Source organism: Chiloscyllium plagiosum, chromosome 4 (genome assembly GCF_004010195.1).
Source record: "Chiloscyllium plagiosum isolate BGI_BamShark_2017 chromosome 4, ASM401019v2, whole genome shotgun sequence".
Taxonomy (NCBI): domain Eukaryota; kingdom Metazoa; phylum Chordata; class Chondrichthyes; order Orectolobiformes; family Hemiscylliidae; genus Chiloscyllium; species Chiloscyllium plagiosum.
The window spans coordinates 60,932,083-60,952,395 of NC_057713.1; the positions used below are offsets into that span (position 1 = coordinate 60,932,083).

The 20,313-nt window shown below is 39.5% G+C and overlaps 1 protein-coding gene across 1 annotated transcript in view; it reads left to right on the forward strand.

Annotated features, from left to right (window-relative positions):
- LOC122549475 (chloride channel protein C-like) overlaps nt 1-20,313 on the forward strand; it is a 124,148-nt gene that overhangs the window by 64,476 nt on the left and 39,359 nt on the right. Inside the window, exon 12 of the mRNA XM_043689335.1 lies at nt 1,410-1,576. Within this exon, the coding sequence (XP_043545270.1) occupies nt 1,410-1,576 (167 nt within the window). The remainder of the gene's footprint in view (nt 1-1,409; nt 1,577-20,313) is intronic.

The following is a 20,313-nucleotide window of genomic DNA, read 5'->3' on the forward strand; positions in this document are numbered from 1 at the left end:
ATTTATACTATGTCCTTACCATCAGGCAACTCCTTGGGAGTCCATAGGCAAGTCCCACCTGCAACTTCTTTTCCTTAATTCCACCTAAACTGATTCCACATCACAATCTATTGCACCTATATTGTCAATCACCACTGCACTGATACCTTCCTTTATTAATAGTGCTACCCAACCTCCTTTTCCTTTCTCTAGCAGAGCAACAACCAATTCCAGTCAACTCCAATAGATCCAACTCTGTCTCTTGACTTTCTGTCACAGGTTTCTTGACTCACCTGCTCATCTAGGTGCTACAGATTACTGGCAAAAAGTTACTGGGGAGATAATTACTCCAGAAGTTTTTTGTGGAGGGGTGTAAGGAAAATGGCCAGGATACATAGCTTATGCTGCAGCAGCAAGCTGATGTCTTCAGTCTTCTCAATGTTTAATTGAATAAGTTGTAACTTACCCATGATTGGATATTAAACAAGCAATGAGACAGCACAGAGCTAATCAAGAAATATGGGAGGTAAATGGTAGAGGTAAGTGACATCAATGTATGTGTGGAACCAATTCCATGACTGGAGAAGAGGGTCTGAAAAGGCAGCATACAAATGAGGAAAAGAACAATCCAAGAACAGAGTCTTGGCAGAGATGTAAGAGTAGCGGGTTTCTGGTTTAATCACACCTGCTTCAAATTTTCACGTATAATTTTCTTTTGTTCATTGCTTCACAGTTTCACAAATATATTACACATGTAGTATACTTGAGCTAGATTTTTGTACTATAGTTGGATTTTACAGCATTATTTTGTTGAAGATATAGCTGGGAAATTATTTTGCATGTTTAATGGTCTCAAACTCTTCGTCATGTTGCTGCCAGGGCAACAGATGTCCAATCCAATTCATTTTTGTTGTTGAAAACACATTGGATGAAAATCTAGCTCAAGTATACTACAGTAGGGGAGTGTGGTGCTAGAAAAGCACAGCAGCTCAGGCAGCATCCGAGGAGCAGGAGAATCGACGTTTTGGGCAAAAGCCCTTCATCAGGAATGAAATTATACTATATGTGCATCATAATTGTGGAACAGTGAAATGATGAACCAAAGAAAATTAAATATTAAAATTTCTGTTTTCTTCATCTGTTGCTTAATTTTATGCTGTGATTCATCAAATAACAATTATAATAAAGATGGAAAAATGCTCTAAAATTACATTGAACAAGAGCTTTGTGATTTTATTTCCAGAGAAGATGCATAGCAATTTAAATATTATCTATGAGTAAAGGAAGTCAACACCTTCCTTAATTCTGACCAAATTGTTAAATTCTTGTTTAAGAACATTCTCATTTAACATGATTTTAAATTAAAATATTAAACTTGCAATTATTTTTGAGGTTAATGCTGAACTGTTTTATTTTCAAAATTCTTGCAGGTGGAACTAACCAATGATGTGCAGTCATTACTGCCAATAATGGTAGCTGTCATGGTGGCCAGGATGACTGGAGACTTGTTCAACCGTTCATTGTACAGTTCTTTACTGAAACAAAAATGTATTCCATTCCTGGAGCCAGAACCACGTGTTGCGTACCAGAACAAACCGTAAGTATCTTCAGAACCATCCAAAACGTGTCTCATCTTCTATGATCAGACACTCACATACCTGATTTGTGTTATGTTGGAATGTTTGAGGTTAAATAATTGAATAAATCAAACTTGACAGGATTAAGAGTTGGATTTGAGAAAGATTATTTATGAATTTACTGTCGGAATGGAGTTGGGATTTAACAATGTGTTACAAAAGATAACTGTCTTTCTTATGCCTTAAGGACTGTTCGCATTGATTTAGGATGTAATACTGAAAAGGAGACATACTCCTTGTTGTGGATTATGACTTTGTTCAACAATGACAAATGATAATAATGAGTTGGTCGAGTATTTCAATATTTATTCTATTTTGGTCAATAAATTCGATATTAATGACCTAACTTCTGTCCCCAGCAATGTGCAGGAGGGGGCAAACTGGGATAATCAATAAAATTTGGCTCATCACTCCTGAGCTAATACATTTTTGCTGGTCATTTCTTTAATGGTGGTGGACACTATTAATATGTTTAAATCAGGCTCTGATACTGTAGCTGTTTATAATCATTCATGGAATGTGGGCACTGATGGTTTGCTGGTAATTAGTGCAAACTGAAAAATTAGCAGTGAACTGCCTTCTTGAGTCCATGCAGTGTATGTCATTCACATTACTGGTAGATAGGCAGTTCAATGATTTTGATGAATTCACCATGAAATAATAATGATATATTTCTAAGTGATTCTCACCCCTGGATTTCAACTCTTTTGTTCATGTTTGATTGAAGGCTGTAATGAGGTTTGGAGCTGGTATAACCCAAGCTGGCATGAGTGAGTATGTCATTGGGAACTAAATGACACTCATTAGCACTGTTCATGTCACCATCCTTCATTTGTTGATGATTGAGAGTCAGCTGAGGGGCCTGACGAATGCCTGAAATGGATTGATGCTGCTTTTTGTCAGTAGGAAATACAAGCATTATTTTCAAAGTGACAAGTAGAGGCCAGTTTCATAGTTATACTGGAACAGCTTGGTTAAATGCACAGCCAATCTGGGATATAATTCTTCAGCACTTCAACCATAATATTATTGAAGCCCATAAACATTTCTTTATCCAATGCACTCAACTATTTATTGATATCATGTAGAGTGGCTGAAGAGTGGCATCTATTACGGTGCGAATGTCAGCTACTGCTTTGTCTTTAAAATGTAATTGAGCATTTAATTGAACAACATTGCAAAAGTGTTAAGGTATATGCTCAGTGCTAATGTTAAGAACATTGCCTCAGGACTGAAGGAGAACTTGGAGCGAGAGAGGCAAGATCCATTTGTCATGGCTCACCTGAGTATCAGTGAGATGTATCAGATGAAGAAAGAGGTTCTACTGAGGAAGTATGAGCAGTCAGGGCTAAGCTAAAAAGCAGAACATCAAAAGTTATAGTCTCTGGATTGATAGCTGAGGAGGAGTGCTCACATGACACGAGATGTGGAAAGTTGAAGAGGAAGGACAAGGCAATAGTGCAGGGCAGTGATAAGTCAGTGATTTCCAGAATGTAAAAGGAATGGGCAGAACATTTAACATGAGAATGCACTAGCAAAAGGTTTGAGTGGGGAAAAAATGGTAAAAAGATCGAGTTGATTGATTTTTTTTATGTGAATGCATTCTGCATTTGTAACAAGATGGCATAATCTTATCATTACAGAGGTATGGCTTGAAAGTGACCATGGTTGGGACCTTAATATTTACGTGTATTTGAAATTTTGGAAGGATAATGAAGGGAAAAGGAGGTGGAGTAGCATTGTTAGTATAAGATGAGTTCAGTATAACAATGAAATTTTAACTTGACTCAGTGGATCAAGGGGGCACAGTGGCTCAATGGATAGCACTGCTGCCTGACAGTGCCAAGGACCTGGATTTGATTCCAGCCTTTGGTGACTGTGTGAAGTTTGCATGTTCTCCCTGTGTCTGCGTGAGTTCTGCTGGGTGCTCCAGTTTCCTCCCAAAGTACAAAGATGTACAGCTTAGATGGATTGGCCATGCTAAATTATCTGTGCAGGCTAAGTGGATTAGCCCTGGTAAATACAGGATAGGTCAAAGGGGTGGGCTGCTCTTTGGAGGGACAGTGCTGACTTGATGGGCCAAATGCCCCTTTCCACACTGTAGGGATTCTATTATATGTAAAGTTAGTTTAAGTTGAGGGTAGGGATAACAAAGGAAATAAATCAGTGGTGAGAGTTGTTTGTAGGTCCCCTGACAGCAGTTAGACCGAGAGACAGTATAAATTAAGAAATAATGGGAACCTACAGGAAAGATCCTACAACTATTTGGTGGATTTCAGACATCACATGGATTGGATAGATCTACTTGATAAAGCTCTTCTGAAGTATGAGTTTATAGACTGTAATCATAAAATAACTAGGCTACAGATTTGGTAATGCATAATAAACCAGGATTAATGAATGGTCTCGTAGTAAAAGATCCTTTTGGTAAGAGTGGTTATAACATGATAGAATTTCAGGTTCAGTTTGACGGTGAGAAATGTCAATTTGTAACTAGTGGCCTAAATTTAAACAAAGGTAGTCACAGGGATATGAAGACAGATTTGGCTAAAGTGGAATTGGAGAATAGTTTAAACATTAAACTGGCAGAGAAGTAGCAGTAGACTTTTAAGGATATATTTCATAAGTCTATAAAGACAAATTCCATTGAGAAAAAAAGACTCTTTGTAAAGGATACATTATCCATGGCTAACTAAAGAAGTTAAGGATGGTATGAAATTGAAAGAAAAGGGATAAAACACTGCAAAGATTAATGGTACTTGAGGAGATTGGGGGAAAAATAGAAACCAGCAAAATATGACTAAAATAAAAAGAGTAAGGGATTGAAGTATGAGAAAAATATATCAAGAAATATAAACACAGATGATAAAAGGTTTAGTATTATGCAAAAAGGAAATGAATAGCAAAGTGAGTGTCATTCCCTCAGCTGGTAGATTGGCAAATTTATATGCAGAAATTTGGAATTGGTAAAAACATTAAGCAGTTGCTTTGTATTTCTCTCCATTGCAGAAGACACATAAAACATCCCACAAATAGAAGAAAATACATAGGCAAACAGAATAGTGGAACTTGAAACAATTGTGATTACAAGAAAAATGTACAAGGAAAACTAATGGGATTAAAGGCTAAAATGTTTCCAGAACTTGATGGACTGAATCTTTAGGATTTAAAAGAAGTGGCTGCAGAGATATTGAAGCACCTGTAATTTTCTGAAATTCCCTAGATTCTGGCAAGGTCTTACTTGGTCAGTAAATCTTAAATGTAGCACCTGTATTCAAGAAAGGAGGATGACAAGGAAACTACAGGCCAACATTTGTCATTGTAGAAATGCTGGAATTCATTACTCAAGTCAAGTTGCCATAGTCTTATCAGACCATCAGCCTATTAAGGAGGTAGTCGCAGGATATTTAGAAGAGCATAATCAGGCAGAATCAATATGGCTTTGTGAAATATAAATTGCATTTAATATATTTATTACAGTTTTTTGATGATGTGCATCAGGGTGGATACAATGGAGCCATTAGATTGAGTATATATAGATGTCTTAAAAGCATTTGATGAGGTATCACATAAAAGTTACTGCATCAGATAAGAGCTAAGGTTTTGGGTGATATATTGGAGGATTGGCTAAATAACAACAAATAGCATTGACATAAATACACAATTTTTAGCTTGGTCAACAGAAACAACTGAAGTGGCACAGGGATTAGTCTTCACTAGTTGAGATCTATGTTAACTTGGATGAAGGGACAGGTTGCATTGCAGTCAAATTTACAGGGGATGCAATGATTGGTTGGAAACCAAGTTGTGAGGAGGATGCAGAGAATCTACAAAGGGATGGAGATAGGTTAAGTGAGCGTACAAAAATGTTGCAGATGTAGTATAAGGAGGGAAAATGTGAGGTATGACATTTTGGCAGGCAGAACAGAAAATCGGAGCATTATTTAAGTGGAGAGAGATTTGGAATGCTGCGGAGTAGAGGAATCTGTGTGTCCTCTTACATGAATCAGAAAATGTTAGCACGTAATTAGGAAGGCAAATGGAATGTTGGCCATTAGTCCAAGGGAAATGTAATATAGAAGTTGGGATGCTTTGCTATAACTGTATTCAGCATTGGAGAGACCACACCTTAGGTACTATGTGAAATTTTGTCTCCTTACTTAAGGAATGATGTGTTTTTTTATGGAGGGTAAAAACAATGACTGCAGATGCTGGAAACCAGATTCTGGATTAGTGGTGCTGGAAGAGCACAGCAGTTCAGGCAGCATCCAAGGAGCAGTAACATCGACGTTTCGGGCAAAACCCCTTCATCAGGAATAAAGGCGAGGAGGGTGGGGGTGGGGAGAAAGTAGCATAGAGTACAATAGGTGAATGGGGGAGGGGATGAAGGTGATAGGTCAAGGAGGAGGGTGGAGTGGATAGGTGGAAAAGAAGATAGGCAGGTAGGACAAGTCATGGGGACAGTGCTGAGCTGGAAGTTTGGAACTAGGGTGAGGTGGGGGAAGGGGAAATGAGGAAACTGTTGAAGTCCACATTGATGCCCTGGGGTTGCAGTGTTCCGAGGCAAAAGATGAGGTGTTCTTCCTCCAGGCGTCTGGTGATGAGGGAACGGCGGTGAAGGAGGCCCAGGACCTCCATGTCCTCGGCAGAGTGGGAGTGGGAGGGGGAGTTGAAATGTTGGGCCACAGGGCGGTGTGATTGATTGGTGTGGGTATCCTGGAGATGTTTCCTAGGCAGAGTGGGAGGGGGAGTTGAAATGTTGGGCCACAGGGCGGTGTGGTTGATTGGTGTGGGTATCCTGGAGATGTTTTCTAAAGCGCTGTGCTAGGAGGCGTCCAGTCTCCCCAATGTAGAGGAGACCGCATCGGGAGCAACGGATACAGTAAATGATATTAGTGAATGTGCAGGTAAAACTTTGGATGTGGAAGGCTCCTTCAGTGCCTTGGATGGAGGTGAGGGAAGAGGTGTGGGCGCAGGTTTTGCAATTCCTGCGGTGGCAGGGGAAGGTACCAGGATCGGAGGGTGGGTTGTATGTGGGCATGTACCTGACCAGGTAGTCACGGAGGGAACGGTCTTTGCGGAAGACGGAAAGGGGTGGGGAGGGAAATATATCCCTGGTGGTGGGGTCTTTTTGGAGGTGGCAAAAATGTCGGTGGATGATTTGGTTTATGCGAAGGTTGGTAGGGTGGAAGGTGAGCACCAGGGACGTTCGGTCCTTGTTATGGTTGGAGGGGTGGGGTCTGAGGGTGGAGGTACGGGATGTGGACGAGATGTGTTGGAGGGCATCTTTAACCATGTGGGAAGGGAAATTGCGGTCTCTAAAGAAGGAGGCCATCTGGTGTGTTTTGTGGTGGAACTGGTCCTCCTGGGAGCAGATACGGCAGAGGCAGAGGAATTGGGAATACGGGACGGCATTTTTGCAAGAGGTAGGGTGGGAAGTGGTATAATCCAGACACAGTTCAAAGGAGCTTTACTAGACTGATTCCTGGATGAAGTGTTGACTTATAAGGAAAGGTTACGCAAGTTGTGTTTATATTCATTGGAGTTTAGAACAATGAGAAATTACCTTATTAAAACATGTAAGATTTTGAGTAAGGTTGAGAGGGTAGATGCAGTCAAGATATTTTCCCTCATGGGAAACATGGAGTCAGTTTCAAAATAAGGGGTCTGGCATTTAAGACTGAGCTGAACATGAATTTTTACTCTCAGAGATTGTTAAAAATTTGGAATTCTGTTTCATAGAGAACAACGGAAGATGTGTTTTTTAAAAAATATTGACAAGGTTGAGTTAGATTTTTGTTGTGCAAGTGGACATGGGGGATAAGCAGGAAAATGCAGTTAAGTCCTAGTCCAGGTGGTTTGTTTGTGTACCTACTTCTTCAAAGCTTATGATAAATTGAATAATGTGGTTGTCATCTTTGGAAGCACCCTTGTAATGAGTCTTGGAGGGTTTGTTTAACCAAATAAAATAGAATATCAATAGAATGCTTGGCTGAGTTCCAAACCAACTAATGGATTTAGCCAGCAGCATTTGTTTATACAATACACAGTTGGTCAGGGCACATTATGCTTTGCTTTGTATAACAATTCAATTTGCAGTGTATGAACAATTAATGGATTAAAATGGCTGTTTATTTACTTTTATTGGTGAGAGTTTTCAAGAAGAGGATGAGGGGCTGTGTGCTTGATTGACAGTTTTACAAGTTCCTTCCTTATACTACATCTGCTACATTTTTGTACACTCACCTATCCACATCCCTTTGTAAATTCACTGCATTCTCTTCACAGCTTGGTTTCCAACCAATCATTGTGTCATCTGCAAATTTGGCTGCAATGCAACCTATCCCTTCGTCAAGTGAACATAGATCTTAAGTAGTGAAGACCACAACATCGATCCCTGTTTCACTTCAGTTGTTTCTGCTGACCAAGCTGAAAATGATGTCTTTATGTCAATGCTGTCAGCTGTTATTTAGCCAATCCTCCAATATATCACCCATTTTTAAGAGTAGAGTTTTAATACATAATTGTTTATTTATGTTTCAGAAATTTTCTCTGTTAATATGAGGCACATGATACTGGGTGAATGGGTAAAGTGGATGCATGGACGGTACATGGAAAATATGGAGGAGATTGGGTGATACAACAGGATATAGAAGGGTGATGAAGTGCATGAGAAATATGAAGGAGTATGGAAATTATTAAAGACATAGGTGTAATTGAATATGAGGGCTGAGGGCCAGTGTACCTAACATTCATTCATAAAACTGGGCTGATGCCCCAATGAATGGAGGTGAGCCTTCTAACCTGCGCACCACAGCTTCCACATGCCTTTTTTCAAACCTGACCCTGCTTTGAGCAGTATCTTTCCTGACCTCAGCTTTCCTTGAGACTCTGGTATGAAAGTAGCATGGATGGACATTGTCAGGCACAAGGCAGAACTGTAACATCAGGAAATGGCACAATCCATGATTCCTGTCTTGAAGATAAAAATCCTATCCTTTGTCTCCACTCTTTAATCATGACAATGCTGTCATGCATAGATGCAGTGATAGAGTCAATATCACACAGACAAAGGTCATTTATCCCAGATAGTCTCAAGTTAGCTCTTTGTGGAGAAATGCAATCAACTTCATTTTTTGATCTGTCCCTCTTGTCCTGCAGTAATTTCCCTAAATGTGAATCCTTTTAAAATGATTTATTGTCACAACTTTATAAACAGTGAATCCAAGTCATTAACACCCACTATAGTGTTACTAGCAGCTAATTTAAATACCATTAGCTAATAGAAACAGTGTTTCTTTATCCACCTTATCTAAACCTGTCATATTTTGAACTCCTTTATCAAATCTCCCCTCATCATCTTTGGTCTAAGGAGAGCAACTTCAATCTCTTCAACATGGCATGGTAGCCAAAATACCTTGTCTCTGGAAACATTTCTGGATAAATTCCTCTTCACCCTCTCAGAGACCTTTACATCCTTTCTAAAATTTGGGGACGAGAACTGGATGAAATGGTCTCATTTTGCTGAACCAGAATGTTCTAATGGTTCAGCATGACTTCACTAGTTATGAAGCTCCAGATCCTATATGGTTCGTTCAATACTCTCTCAATACATCTGACCAGCTTCAAAAGCCTTTGCAAGTGATCCTTCAGGTCTTTCTGTCCCTTTACTTCACTGTGTTAAATTCCATTAGATCCATAACTGATCATTCTGCTGATATATATCTCTGTCCTCCCCATTGACATCCTCCTCAGTATTTCTTACAAATCCAAGTTCAGTTCCTGAGCTCTGAGTCTTGAATCTGGGCACTGCTTATAGTCCCAGACCTGGCCACTGTTTCAACTGGTTTCAGTGAGAATACTGTTATCCAAACTGATTGGGCCAATTCTCTGGGCCGGTGGGGTGGATAGGTTGGAAAAAACAACTATCCAAAAGACCCTGCCCATAGTACTTGGAGTGGCCATTTCAGAGGGTACTTAACAATCAACCACATCACTATGGGTCTGGAGTTGCAGGAACTAAGTCAATTAAGGACAACAGATCTGCTTCCCTTAATGACAGTAACAAATCAGATGAATCTTTATGGTATTTCCACAGTCACCATTACAGATTCTGGATTCTTTATTCCAAATTTATTTCAGTAACTGAATTAAAATTCCTGAATTACTCTGGTGGGACTTGAACTGATGAGTTCAGGTTATTAATCCAGGCTCTAGATTACTAGTTTGGTAACATAGCCACTGCGCTGCTATAACCTATGCTCAATAGTATGATTGACATGCTGCAGTTAATCATCGTCACTGCTGCCTTGTCCTTTTGGTTTGGCCTCTTTCTCAGGGCTCAGGAGATTATCAGGAGCAGGATTAGTTTGTAATGCATCACTGCATAAAGCAAGCTCATGGCTGCATAATTTGCCTTAGCTCCTTGTTATGATGCAGGCATGGACAACAGGAAGCAATAGAAGTAATCCAGAGGTTTTTATTTTCAGGCATGTAAAAGTATTCCCCATAGTTTCTGTGTTAGTTACTAGAAATGTTTGGTGTGCTCAGTGACAATCTTACTCAGTGAGATGCTCATTTGAAGAGTTGGCACAGACATGATGAATTAAAAGACCTCCTTCTGAATTGGAACAGTTCTTTGTGATGAATTTTGCAGACCCTTTGGGATGTACAAGCTGATTGGAGAGCTGGCAAAATGGCAGGGGGAAGTGTCAGGTGGGGAACCTGATGTCTTCCCGCCACCATGGCATAATACTAGTGAAGGGAAAAATGGCATTTGGATGCTCATGAGAAGACAAATTGAATCTACACCAGGTGAAACTCTGCAATGGATTGGAGGACAATGAGATATGGTGGGTTTCAAAAGGACTGTTGGCAGGGAATCTCCTATCTGACCCCTACGGATTGTCCCCACCCCGTCTTAGCAGGAATGTCACAATACATGACAACGGTCCCCTGGTCCGTCATGACTCCTCGCCCTCCAACCCCAATTATTCAGGTCTGTTTACCTGACTTTGGCTTCCCCAAAACTAACTTGTGTCTCTTTGAAGGTGTCCTCTTCCTGGATCTGTAGCCTCACCAATGGCCAGAGAGGCAATGGCACTAGAGAGGTTGCAGAACTGACTGTCTGATCAGGCTGGCAGATACTTGGAGTAATGCAGCCCTTAATCAGGCATTAGCCCATGTGGAGGCCTGTTGATGGTCATCACTAAAACATGGTGCTCCGGATCCTACTGTCCAGTATTAGCGTCACCTCTAGTTTCACCCTTTGTTGGCAATTGCCAAAGTTCAGACCTGAAGATAGAGTGGATTGACTCAATGTATTCTCATCTTTTGTACCGTACCCTAATGCGTTGGATTATATTTGGATAGACATGCCCAATTTTATTTCTAGTTGCAGATGCAGAGTATAGGTCAAATGCTGGACACAGAATGAACAGTTCACTGTCTCAACCAATGTTACTCATCCGCTGAACCAAATTAGCCCAAAATCCACCAGATTGGTGGAAAGAAATCTCTGCTAATACTTTGTGGTCTAGTTGTGATTTGTGTATGTCTAGAATTGATGACCACAGATCAGAATTGGAGGTCACTTTATGGTATCTTTGCTTCGGCTAAATCTTGAAGAACATTTTCCTGAAAGTTGGAATCTTTTGTCCCATCATCATTTGTATGTATGATGTTGACAAATTAGCTGTTGGGTTGGTAACATGCAGGCACATTCATATGAATGTTATGTAAAGGGGCAAAGAAGAGTCAGCATTTTATGTGCTACTGGCTTATCCATCTTGCATCTCTCAAAGTGACTTCCTAGAGGGAACCTACTGAAATAAAAAGCCTTACTGCACTGTGCGCAAGAGCAACCCAGTTTTTGTCAGCAGCATTTGACTTTGTTTGAGCTAATGTAAAAATATACATGTTTCCGAAGCAGCTATCCTCAACAATAGGAGGCTTTCTACTGTTCTAACAAATTGGAGAATGTGATTGTCATTTTGAGTGGATGAGTAGTTGAGAAAAGCATTATTTGAAATGTAAGGAAAGATCTAACGGCAAGAGTGAGACAGCTGCCAGTGGAAAAGAAAATGACGAGGAAATCCATCTGAAATGTTTCCTTCAGAAATCTCTGTGGATGTCAGCTCTACTATGAAACATAACAAAGTGTCATGCCAGTTGGGTAGCTGCCTGGACAAACAAGGCAGCTGCAAATGGATACTACAGCTACCAATCTGAAATTGCTCCCTGTCTGCACACTGCTCTATTTTGTTATACACTGGATTTAAACCAGTAGAATTATGAGTGGTGTGAATCCAAATCTAAATGCATCTGGGAGCTAGTTCCTGGTAACTAATAAATTCTCCATTGTTTGATTTAAGTGAATGCAAAATAGATTGAAAATCTAACCTTCTTCCAGAAGGCAAACACAATCTTTTCATTGTTCAGGCTCATACTAATGTGGAGTTTTGCCCCTAAAGTTGACGTATAGGTGTACGTTCTCTAAGTCATTATCCACTTCCAGTTAATATTGAAAAGTTTCAGGAACACTGCCAATCAGCTCAAGCTTTGTCAATGGCACTTCTGCCTCTGAAGAGCTGATGATCCAATATTAAATGAATTTATTATTGCCACTGTTGTAGTCTATGGCTCATTTAAGGTTCCAAGCAGATCCCCAGTCATGGCACCATCTGTTAAGGGTGAATTCTACCCCCTTTTATTTCATCTTAGACTCAGGTGTATTTTTTATAAGTTTAATCATACATGGAAGATGTTGATGTCAAGAAAATAGTGTACAACTCAAATCTTCATCACAAGAACAAAGGTTTTGTATAGCTAACAAATAAGAAGCTTCCAACTGGCTTAGAGAATATATATCTATATATCAACTTTAAGAACAAAACTTTGCATTAGTATGAGCCTGAACAATGAAAAGATTGTACTTGCCTTTTCAGAGAAGGTTAGATTTTTAATCTGTTTTGCACTCACTTAAGTCAAACAATGGAGAATTTGTTAGTTGATGCATTACCACAAGCTAGCTCCTTCTAGCACACATGATTATACTATCCTATCAAAGTTGAACACGTGATTATATTATCCAATCATATCATTACATTGTCACATCTGATACTGTTAACATGAACTTGTTGTAACTATTACTACTAACTACCCTTCTCTATCAGTCCCTCTTAGTGCCTAGGCTGTGTATTTCCCCTTTCAGATAGCACCTTTCAAATCCATGATCTCAACTACTGCAAGGACAAGGAGACACAACATGTGGGAACCTCTGTAAATTACCATTCCTTCCTTGCCACTAGATAAAAGTTATGGAACTTCTTCACACAGCCTTCTTATAGGAAAATTAGGACTGGATCACAAAACCCAGATCAAATAAAATAATTTTTAAAAAAGGACTCTATTTTGAACAAGCAGCATGACACCAGAAAGCTCTGGGGTTAAAGAAATTGAAGTATTTCTTGTTAGTATAGGTGTTGAAACTGAGCTCTTCACTGTTGACGATGGCTGAAGAGGCTAATCCTTGAAAGGGAGTTTTTGACATAACCACTTCCTCTGTGTAATTTATCAGGAGTCATTGTGAGTTGCTGTTTCTGGTGCTGATACCTGGTCCCAAGCTGCTGGAGAAATTTTGAAGGAGGATAGTGTACTAACTATGAAATGAAGCAGAGAATTGAGTGAGAATGAGGACAACAAATGTATCAAGGCTACAATCACAAGGGATACAGTTTGCAACTTGGTTGGTTCAGTTCAGCTATATGAAAAGAGTAGATGATGAATCAATGGAATTGAAACAGAGTTAGATGAGAGTGGTGCTTAGCTCTGAGATGAAATAAAGTTGCAAAATTAGTGAAGAGAGGTAATAGGCTGGTAATGGCAGTAATCAATAAGAACTGAAGACTTGTCTGGATTTTTCATGATGAGGTAACGATGCCATTTTGAGTGTCAGCAGGACTATACTTTGGGTAGTGGAAGGATTGAATATGGCAGAAGTAGGTACTGCAGATGCTGAAGATTAGAGCTAAGATTAGAGTGGTGCTGGAAAAGCACAGCAAGTCAGGCAACATTCGAGGCGAAGGAAATTCCTGATGAATGGCTTTTGCCCAAAACGTCGATTTTCCTGCTCATCGGATACTGCATGATCTGCTGTGCTTTTCCAGCACCACACTAATCTTAAAGGATTGAATATGGCCGCTTACTCAACTAAAGAGGAGGGGGGTGTATCTGATTGTTGGATGGTGGAAACTGGATTGAAAGAGCAAGAAATAAAGCCCAGATTAAGTTATCTTGAAGAAAGAGGAGAAACTGCAAGAAAATGTTGTTCAGTGACAGAATGGGTTTGGAGTCTGGGGACAAGATAAGAATATCTGAAAGGCAAGTCGCAACCTTTTCTGTCCTGCACGACATCCCTTTCCCTTGTGTCTCCTTGTCCTTGCAGTGGTTCAGATCATGAATTTGAAAGTACTATTTGTACTATCCCTTTCCTCCTGAGAGACTCTCCTGAATCCTCATCCCTGCCATTTACATAGAAGCTAATGTTGGTCAAGGGCTGTTTAATCTTTACCTGTTGACAACTGCTCTGTGCCACTGCCTGACTCAGGACGTAGTTTAGAGACATTTGACTGAAGGCCAAAGGATAAAAATGCCATGGCCCTGCTAGCATAGAGTCATAGAATCGTACAGCATGAAAGCAGACCCTTAGGTCCAACCAGTCCATGCTGAACATAATCCCAAACTAAACTAGTCCCACATGCCTGCTCCTGGCTCATATCCCTGCAAATCTTTCCGATTCATGTACTTACATTGTTTAAAAGATACTAGGGTAATTGTACCCACATCCACCACTTCCTCACTTTATTCCACACATGAATGAAGATGTAGATGTCAGTGAAGACTCTATTTCAGACTGAAAATGTTTGTCTCAACACTTTATGGCTGCAAGGTAATCATCTAACAGAACCTCTACTCAGATTCCAATACCCCTGCTGAGATTTGCTTTTCTAGAATGGGTTTGTTAGAATGGTCAAAGAATGGACTGTATGACACCAGATATCCAGTATGTGTAAATACAGCATTTCAAAGTTATTGAGGCAAAACACATTCTATTAAACCTAATCTTCTAAAAAATTACCTCTTTCAGCTTAGCTCCTTGTAGCTAAGGATTTTAATGGATATATTGTATGAAAAAGTCCTATGATTCTTCTGATCCACAGACTCATTTGACTTTTGTGTTGGTTGAATTTAGCAGTTCATACCCCCAATTGTCCTGGGATGGTGCAACACAGCTTCCACTCTAAACATAATAAAAACACATTAATAACAAATGGCGTATATGTAGCATAATGACAGGGAAAATTAGAGCACTATGAAAGGATCTCTTGATGAATACAATGGAATAGTTGATTTCTTCATCAAATTTGTCAAAGGTACCAGACGTTTTTATTTTCCATTTTGGCTCCAATAGTCTCTACCCACTTGCCAGTATTTAATTATGGCTGCATCCCAAGTAATCAGCGTTCTTCTGGAGAAAAAATATTCAATGCATAGATATAGTGGAAAGGTGTCCATAAACAGTAACTATTAAAATTTTATAGCTCCGAATGTTAACATGAGAAATACTTTTGGCCTTATTGATACTTATACATTGCCTTGCAATAGCAATCATAATTGAGACTGTGCAGTATTTCAGAAATCTGGCAGATTAAGGTGCTTTGAGGGAGCTGCACACACCAGAACTGTATATCAGAAATTTTGATGCATGATTTTCCAACCGTTTAAAATTAATAGTCAGAAAGGATGCCTGGGTTCTCAATAGATGGGACGCCTGGAGTCTAAATATGTGGTTGGGGTGGGTGAGGTTACCTTCGTTGCCAATAGTGTGGTTTGATTATTATTCCTTATTTACCACTGCCACTCCCAACCTCTCCTTTTCAAGTCAATTGATACAGCCACTGGACCCTTCATGGAATTTATGATTTAAGTTTGCTAATAATTTTTATAAAATGTCTTTTTTATGGAATAAATTTATAAGCAGATGATCTGATAAAACAGTGACTGGTTATTTTGGAGTTGGAGTACATTGTAACATTACAGTGACATTCTAAATTCATTGAGTATGTTTTGTTTTTGCAATTTGTTCACAGTATATACTAGTCATTGGCAAGGCTGTAATTACGGCCTAATTCTAATTATGCTTCAGAAGGTAGTGATGAATCACCTTCTTGAACAACTAAAGTGGTTTGTTAGACCAGTTTAGAGGGCACTAAGAGTCAGCCACATTGTTGCTCATCTGGAATCATATATACCAGACTGAGTAAGGATGACAGGTTCCTTTCCTTAGAGGACATTAGTAACCAAATAGGATTTACTGAATTGTTATTTATTTCATGGTCACACTCACTGAAGTTTTCTATCCCAGATTTCATTTAATTAATTGAACTTAAGTTTCCCAGCCGATGTGATAGCATTTTGATTCTAATTTCGGCATCGTTAGTACAGGCCTGTGGATTATAAGTACAAAAATAACCACAATGCTATTGTTCCCTTTTGTTTGTGTTTTCAGTAACTTTGAAAGGTTGTTTTTAAAGAAATTTCGAGATTTTACTAGAAATAGAAGGCAAAAATACCCTAATGAACACATTTCAAATATAATTATGTACAACATTCAAAGAAATTTGTACCCTTTTTGTAAAATCTTTAGAGCTGAATTTAGCCTCTTCCATCCAAAGGGAGCAGGATGGTATATAATGAAAAGTGAGAAAGAGTATTGTGAGGACTTACGGATCCTGCAAGCAATATGTGAATGGTGTTAGTGTACAGCCTAACGAAGAGAGCAAAGAAAGAGTTGGTAATGATGAGAAGAGGTGCTGCAGTCTGCCTTGGTGATCTCACGTAAGCTGTGTGATAGAGGAGAAAATTGTTGAACCTGGTAGTGGAGCTGGGCAAAAGGAATGTTATGGACTGCTTCTAAGACAGATGGAATAATGGAGTGATGTATTTACCTTTTGATACTCTTGTGAAGCTATACCATTTCCTTTGGCATTCCTGTCATGTTATGGCATAGAGGCAGGAGCAGTGGCCTTATCTATAACCCCTCCCCAGAAGCAGATGACTGTTGCTCTTGGAGCAAATCTGCAGGTGATATTACTTTGCTTTCAACAGCTGAATTAAAATCTTTTGGCATATACCTCTGAATCAGATTGGGTGAAATTTTTGAGGCAACTCGTCTACCCAGCTTGTTTATTCTCTGTATCTTTCAGTCTGATGCTGCAATTCAGAGAAAGATTTGTTTCAGACCAGGCAAATAAAGTTGCCCAGTGGTAATTGCATGAAGACATACTATACAACCTTATTTTAAGAACTGCATCCCTAATTCCAATGCTGTTCTGAATTTTTCCTCATGTGAACGTTTGGCAGACTGTCTGAATCATGCTGGGATTGAGAGGCAGCCTGTCATACATATTTAAATAAGAGCCAAGAGTTAAAAAGGCCCAGGCATCATGTTGGCAAGCTGTGTGATTGTAGAACCTATCAAGTCCAAGTTAAAATAGTTGCTTCTGATTATTTTGTTACAGCCAATCTTTCTTTACTGGTGCGAGTCAATACAAAGTTTGTCAGTATGGTCATGATCTAACTGTCAATCTTTTGGTGTAAACATTTTTACATGATTATTCATGGTTCCAGAGTTAGACAGGCACAGATGTAGCCTTCCAAGAGGACCAGAAAATTGAGTGTCAAATGAAAGTAGGACATGCAGGTAGTTTAAAAAATTGGCAGGATAGAGGGACAAAATGATCCATGTAGCTATCTGAAGGATAAAAGACTTTTGAACCAATTGGTAAGAATCAACAAGGCTGATACAAAAACAGGCAGGATGTATCCTGCAGCATCCCTGTAGTATCACTGGCTATGTCAGCCCTGTCCATTTATTAGTTATGAGTGTTCTTGCAGTACATAGCAGAAGTCTGCTTCTGCCCTGATCTAATAGCAGGTGGCACTAGTTCAGGCTTTGTAGATATATGTGATCCTGCTTATGAGAACTGTTGCTGAAATATTGATGAGTGTAAACAGCCAAGCTCACCTGGTTATTAACCGCAATTACACATTATAAGGGATCACTTTTTTTTCCTATTTGGAGTGTAAACTGGAATGGAAGTCAAACACTTTTGATATAGCTAAAATACCAGGAGATTTGTATAGATTGAAAAGATCAAGTGGAGCACATTTTTAGCTGTGCAAGGCAATGTTGCATTTTGAAGCAGTCAGATTGCTACTTTGAGACTGAGTGGTAACAAGAGTCTGAATTAAGGAAGGACTACCTGACAATAGCCCTGGGATTGATTGAGCTACAGTTTGCTACAAGTGTGTAGGTGCAGGTCAGTTGGTGACATCAATAGCCTGCAAACAGTACACAGGCTCCCCACCTCTGCTTCATGAGGGTAAAAAAGGCAGCAAAAGCCAAGCTTAAAAGAAAGAATTCTAGCAAGAATTCTAGGTCCACTAGATCAACTACCATAGTGAAGAATGATCATTGCTCTACAGACAACAGAATGTCATCAGTCTTAAAAATCAAAAGGAACCATGAGAGAATTTAACCTCCACTTGTAATTTGGACTTTCCAACTTCACAATTTTGTTCCCTGACTACAGTTCTAGTTTTCACCAACATTATGTGTCAAAAGTCTCTCTTTTGTCTATATTAATTGTGAATAAGTCTGTATGTCCAGTCATAGAGTCATACAGAACAAAAGAGGACCTTGCTTCTCCAAGTGGAGGTTAATTCTCACCTTTTTAGAACTTTCTCCAATAGTTTCCCTCCCACTAATGTGAGACTCACTGGTCATAAATTCCCTGCTTTATTTTTACCACCTTTCTTGAAAATTGGAACCACATTAGCTGTGCTCCAGTCCTCGTTAGCTCTCCTATCTGCTTTTTTATGTTCCCACTTTTCTCTACTAGGGTCTCTGTTGATTTGCTCCCTTTTTGTATCTGGTCCTGAATATTCATGGACATCCAGGATTCTTTGGTGTAGTTGTTGCTACATTTTTCCCTAATGTTGGCATACTTGGAACTACTCCTATTATCACCAGATCTGTAATGAGATCACGTTCTGTGTAAGTTGCCCTTTCCCATGTGCCCATTCATCAGCATGTTGGTATTTAGTTAGCTTCCAAATGGAAAATCTTTTTATTTCCACCAATGTCTGCCCAGATCTGGGGTCTGAGATGCTGATTCCCATCTTTGGCTGTTTAGGAGTCAGTGGTTTCCTTCCATATTAACAAAAACTTTTGAAAGTTATTTTGGTTAAAGTTGGGTCTGACCAGACACTGTCCACCTTTAATGTGCAAGGCAATGTTGCTTTTAGAAGCGGTCAGATTGCTACTTTGAGGTTTTGCAGTTTGGGTTTTTGGTGGATACAGAAACCAACAATTGTCCTTTACATGTCCTGGCTTCCTGCAGTGAAAGGACTTCTCAGCTCTCTCCCAATTGGATTTCTCCTTTTAAAAGTCAGGTACAGCTCTGTCTTTTCTACAGATTTCTTTTTTCTCAAAAGCTTGTCTCTAAGGCACTTATATCACCCTTATTTCTGTCAGGCCTGTGACAGTTTCCAGACCAGAGCTTCCATCACTTTTGAGTCTGCTTGTCAACTCATAGTCATCAGCTAGAATTGTTGCCTGACTGGGCTCTGGTACTGTTGGTTTTTATGCAGACATCCAGATTGGAAAGAGTATTACATTTTTCAACTCCTCAAGGAGAATTACCTCACAAAGAGTTTTAATGGTGGCTCCATTGTTAAAAATCACTGGTGAGAAACAAACTGCTTATGCTGTTCAAATTCCAATTATGTCTGGTCAGGTCATTTCTTGCGGGTATGGAATTTTTCCCTATATGCCTTTGGCACCAACTAATATGCACTTAAGTTGGCACTGCGTGCTGCTTCATAGTCAGTGTGTCTCTCCTCAGGAAGTTAACTTCACAAAGGTGTCTGATCTTTAATAGCAGTGTCAGTTGTTGGAGTGGCCAGCTTACCTGATGTTCTAACCATTCAAAAGAGGTAAAAATTGTGACCATCTCCTTCTCGTCAAATTTAGGGATTAAATGACAAACCTGAATACTTCAGCCCTTAAGTCTGAGTGAGGCATAGTCCTCTAACCAGAGCTGGCTTCTTTGAAATACTCCTTTCTCAACTCAAGCTGTCTCTATTAGAACACTCCCTTTCTTTCTTTTTTTTTGGAATTCTCTTTCTCCTTTTTTTTGGCTTTTCTTATTCCCTTTCATTGAATTCCAGAACAAATCTTTGCTGTTCCAATTTTAATTCATCTGTTTCACAATCCTTTGTGTCCACCTCTGGATGCTTTGCCACTTGTATTGCAATTTCAGTTTTTTCTGTATTTTGGGCAGAATTCTAGGGTTATGGTAGGGGATTTTAACTTTCCAAACACAGACTGTGACTGCCATAGTGTTAAGGGTTTAGATGGAGAGGAATCTATTAAGAATGTACAAGAAACGTTTGTGAGTTAGTATGTTGATGTACCTACTGGAGAAGGTGCAAAACTTGACCTACTCTGGGGAAATAAGGCAGGGCAGGTGACTGAGGTGTCAGTGGGGGAGCACTTTAGGGCCAATGACTATAATTCTATTAGATTTAAAATAGTGATGTAAAAGTCTAGATCAGATCTTACAGTTGAAGT